The sequence below is a fragment of the Halyomorpha halys genome, unplaced genomic scaffold, assembly GCF_000696795.3.
Source record: "Halyomorpha halys isolate HHAL.00 unplaced genomic scaffold, Hhal_1.1 Scaffold434.1, whole genome shotgun sequence".
NCBI classification, from domain to species: Eukaryota; Metazoa; Arthropoda; class Insecta; order Hemiptera; family Pentatomidae; genus Halyomorpha; species Halyomorpha halys.
Genome location: NW_027114127.1, coordinates 1,255,436 through 1,260,056, shown reverse-complemented (window position 1 = coordinate 1,260,056; position 4,621 = coordinate 1,255,436). Strand labels below are relative to the sequence as shown.

Below are 4,621 nucleotides of genomic sequence, written 5' to 3'. Positions count from 1 at the left end.
TTATTTTTTTTTTATAGGAATTTTCCTTATTATCGGTTTTCACCGGAAGTAGCACCTACCCAGACCTTGGTCAAGGGTGGGGCTAGAAAAAATTAATCTTTAATATTAATGAAGTTTCTGATTATGCTTGCAGTCCCGAGCAACACAGCTTTCTGCTGTAGTTCCAGGATATTTAACAACAGGTCCAGGTCCTTAATGCTCTCCAGTATATATATATATATATATATCAGCTTGATTGAAGCGTTCTTTGGGCTCCTTAAGAAATTGATAATAACACCAATTTTACAGCACAGTGAATCAACTTTGAGCCTTCTTTTCCATGGAGGGATCTCAAATTTATTTTTCTTATCACAGCTTTCTACATTTGGTTTTTCCTTAATTAAACCTAATTTTAATGCTATGATTCTGGCACCTACATATATAATGGCAGATATTTAGGAGAGCCAAAAATTGGTTCACAGCGTTTACTATTTTGAATGTGTTTATTCCATAGAGGGCTCGAGGCAGTGTTGGTTTTGTAGCGGAATATCTTTGTATTTGACATGTTCGTCTATTAATATTTCTCTTACTTCTGAGCTTAGCTGATTAACTGGCTCGCTATGCATTGCTGTTTCCTGTTCAGCATCGTTGGTTTCTGGTGTCCTATCCATTGCATCAGAAGTCTGATCTGTTATATTAATATTTTTTGCTATATCTTTTCTGTTTTCATTTATTTACAAATCTGACAGGAACTACCACCATGTAATCTGTTTGACTTGGTCAGAAAGCCGTTGAGATGTGATCTCAATTTCTGGAAACTGTGCTTGCCAGTGCTCAGTTATTCGACAGCGATATCGAGTTTTATCTGTTTCCAGTTTTGTAGCTAAGAGATATGCTCTGATTACAGCAATATTCATATTGCGAGTCCACTTTATCCAGGATTACACATTTCTTTGGCGTGTTGATTCTCCTCTTCGTGCGGGATGCTCAATGGAAGCTTCCAAGCTCGATTGAGAGTCTGAATTTCTGGTTACTGGTTAATTTCTGGTTTTACGGTTCCATACGGCATCGGGACACCACTCGCACTACCCACCGATGTCAAAGGCTGGGGGTCCAATCCCTCCAGAGCAGCCCCTCACTCTGGATTCGTCCGATTCTTCTAGTTCACTCCATTTTGATGGGTAGATTGCTCTTTATATCTGCTGCTAGGTCATCCTAGGAAAGGTAGCCCTAGGGTGTGCGTACTGTAGATGTCCTATATGTCAGTGTGAATGAGTAAGTTTTGCTGCATATTTAGTTGTGAGTGGTTTACTGTACTCAGGGACCCAGAAGATCGTAAAGCCCCAGGAACTGCACTTATCAGTTACTCCCTGCAGGGTTATTATTATTATTATTATTATTACATGGCCTGTTTAAAATCTACAAAAATTAAGATTTTTTTTTCCCAGTATTTGTCTAGACAAAAAGCAATATGGTCTGTAGTTGATCCACTTTATCTAAAGTAACATTGATATTGATAGCCCTAAACTATAGTAAAACTATGGTGAAAATCAATGGCCTCTTGTTAGAGAGTTTTGAGCTCAGAGAGAGACAGCCAAGCAGATCCATTATATCTCACTTTATTCAAGATAGTTTGGTATAACAGTAATCCGAAAATGTTCAGGTACCACTATTTATAACAGGTTGATACAGCATCTGGCATATGATGAGGATAAAGTAATAATAGCAAGAAATAAAATGGAGTTCCAAATAACTGAAAATAATGAATAAAATGATGGAGGAACTGTAAGTTAGGATGACTGCTGGCTGTCATGGATGACTGGTAGGCTTACAGCTTGCAAATCACAAGACTGAGGCTCTCATAGTCACTAGACGGAAGCAAACTGAGACCATCACTGACAGTAAGTTGGCACGAACTTTGTTCTCAGTCTTGTTTAAAATACCTAGGAGTCATGATTGATGCAAGTCTCCAGTTTAATGTTCACACGAAGTATATCAGCCCAAAATCTGCAAAAGTAGCTTCCTTATTGTCAGACCTTAGGGCAAACATTGGAGGTCTAAGGGAGAGTTACAAAAGGCTTCTTGCTACTGTTGTCCCTTCAATCATGATATATAGAGCTCCAATTTGGAAAGCACCAATGGTCACCAAATCATACAGGAGACAGATGGTTTCTGTTTATCGCAGAGTTTCCTTAAGGACAGTAAGTGCTTTTCTATGAGGCGGTGTTGATAATAGCTAGAATGCCCCCTGTTGAACTTCTTGTTGAAGAAAGAAGTAGGCGCTATGGATGAAGCTTTCACGTTTCCAGAGAAGAAGAGCGGAAAATAACCATCAATCTGTGGCAACAATGTTGGGAGGCTGCAGATTCCGGGAGGTGGACTTGCAGATTGTTACCTGATGTTGGCTTGTGGTATGGTTGCTGGTATGGTGAGGTAGATTTTTATATAACACAATTGTTGACTGGACATGGATGCTTTGGGGCATACTGATTTAAATTGGACAACACCGCAGGATGCATGACAGACATTGAGGAGCATGTGTTTTTCTCTTCCATTTGCTTTGCAAAAGAAAGACGTGAATTGGAGGGAGTGTGTGGAGGAAGCATCATAGCAGAAATCATAGCATAGCTGCATTCAGACCAGCATTGGGACGTAGTGAAGAAATTCACTACAGTCGTCCTTAATAGGTTGAGAGCGGAAAAAGACTAGCATGGAAAACCAAGCGAAGAGAACAATGAGGTGCCACTCAGCCATTACCCTCCATGAAGTAATGCCTAATGGCAGTCCCATGGAGAGGAATGAACAGGCGTAGGGAGGCGGTTTTAGTGGGTAAAAATCCCACACACAGATAGGTATGGGCCAATCCATTTATGGGATTTTATGGATCTCACATTAACTTATGTGTCTTATCTGTGTGTGGGATAAGACACATAAGTTTTTATTACAAAGTTGAGAGATAGGAAGAAAGTAATATTAATTTTAATTAATTGCTGGAAGTTAAATTAACTCTTGGAGATTTTTTTTATAAATTTTAATACTCATTACTAATACTTAATACTACTTTTAATAGCAGTAGTTTATAAACACTATTACCTTCCTATACTGAATTTATCACACTTTGGAGGGTCTGCGTCTTCAATATATTCTCGTATTAGTTCATCAAACGGATCCATGTATGGAATTCTGCAACCTGTTGTGTTGACAAGGAAAGCAGTTTGTCCTATGACAAAGGAAAAATTCTATTATTTTGTATAAACAGTATTCTAATTTATATTTCTTAAATATAATGGAAGTTTCCTAAATATTCTGACCATAATAGGTTCAGTTCTATAAATAACTGAAAATTACACCTAAAATAATTTTATAGAAAAAATGTTATTCTTTCGTTCTTCATCAGGACTAAGAACAAAAATAATATAACAACCAATGAATAAACGGATATACAGAATGATTAGAAAATAGCCTACACTATGGATGTATAGTGTTGATAGACATGAATAGTTTAATTATTATAAGCAGATAGAGGCTGTAAAAAAAGACCACTGTTATAATTATGTAGTAGGAAAAAAAGATAATAGAATACATATGAAAATCTAGTTATTTATGATTTATATTACCGTAGAAAATATAGGTAGTTAAATATGTATGTAAAATAACAGGATCAAGAAAATAAAAATATAAATTTATATAGTGTAAAAGAATGTTAATTCAATAATAATAATTTATATTAAAGTTATAAAAAAAAAAATAAATAAGAAATTACAAGTTAAGTACAAAAATAAATATGTAAGTGAAATACAAGAAACAAGGGACAACATATAAAGTTAAGTAAGACAAAAGCAGTAATTAATAAGTATGACAATAATAATATGTGGTATATAACTAATATAACATTGGTAAATGAAAAAAAGAATAGACCAGGAGAAGAGTGTAAAAGAAAGCTGAGAAAAAAAGAGAATAAAACTGCTTGGAAGATGTGAAGAATTCAAGTGAGGTGGTGCGTGCATTTTGAGTTTTTTTATGTCTATATTATTATATCATGTAGTATATCAAATTATATTATTATATCATCTACATATTATATTGCCTTTAATTTTTACCATCCATGTCTTAATTGTACCTTAGAACTTGAAAATAATCACTCTCTTCCTTTTCCTTGACCTCATCATAAGAAACCCAGATAACACCATTTCCACAAACTGGTTCACTAAACAAACTTACTCAGGCAGACTTTTAAACTAGCAATCCCAACATTGTTACCATAAAAAAATTAACGTAGCTAAGAACCTTATTCACCATTGCCATTCCCTCTTTAATCTCCACTTCTATAAAAGTAACATTGACCCCATTAAACAAATACTCATAGTGGATAATTCCCCCTTTCATTGATCAAGTTTTATTCTCTTTTTTCTCATCTTTCTTAACACTCTTCTCCTCCTCTATTCTTTTCTTATTTTTCTTACCCATGTTATATTAGTTATGCTCATAACATGGACCCCATTAAACAAAGACTCATAGTAGATACTTCCCCCTGTTCATTGATCAAGTTTTATTCTCTTTTTTCTCATCTTTCTTAACACTCTTCTCCTCCTCTATTCTTTTCTTATTTTTCTTACCCACGTTATATTAGTTATGCTCATAA

The 4,621-nt window shown here is 35.2% G+C and overlaps 1 protein-coding gene across 3 annotated transcripts in view; it reads right to left on the bottom strand.

Moving 5' to 3' along the window:
* The window catches only part of LOC112210385 (uncharacterized), a 57,696-nt gene that overhangs the window by 12,765 nt on the left and 40,310 nt on the right, over positions 1 to 4,621 (bottom strand). For all 3 annotated transcript variants that reach the window (XM_067051375.1, XM_067051374.1, XM_067051373.1), the window contains exon 3: positions 3,073 to 3,199. In XM_067051375.1, coding sequence (XP_066907476.1) covers positions 3,073 to 3,199 — 127 coding nt within the window. The remainder of the gene's footprint in view (positions 1 to 3,072; positions 3,200 to 4,621) is intronic.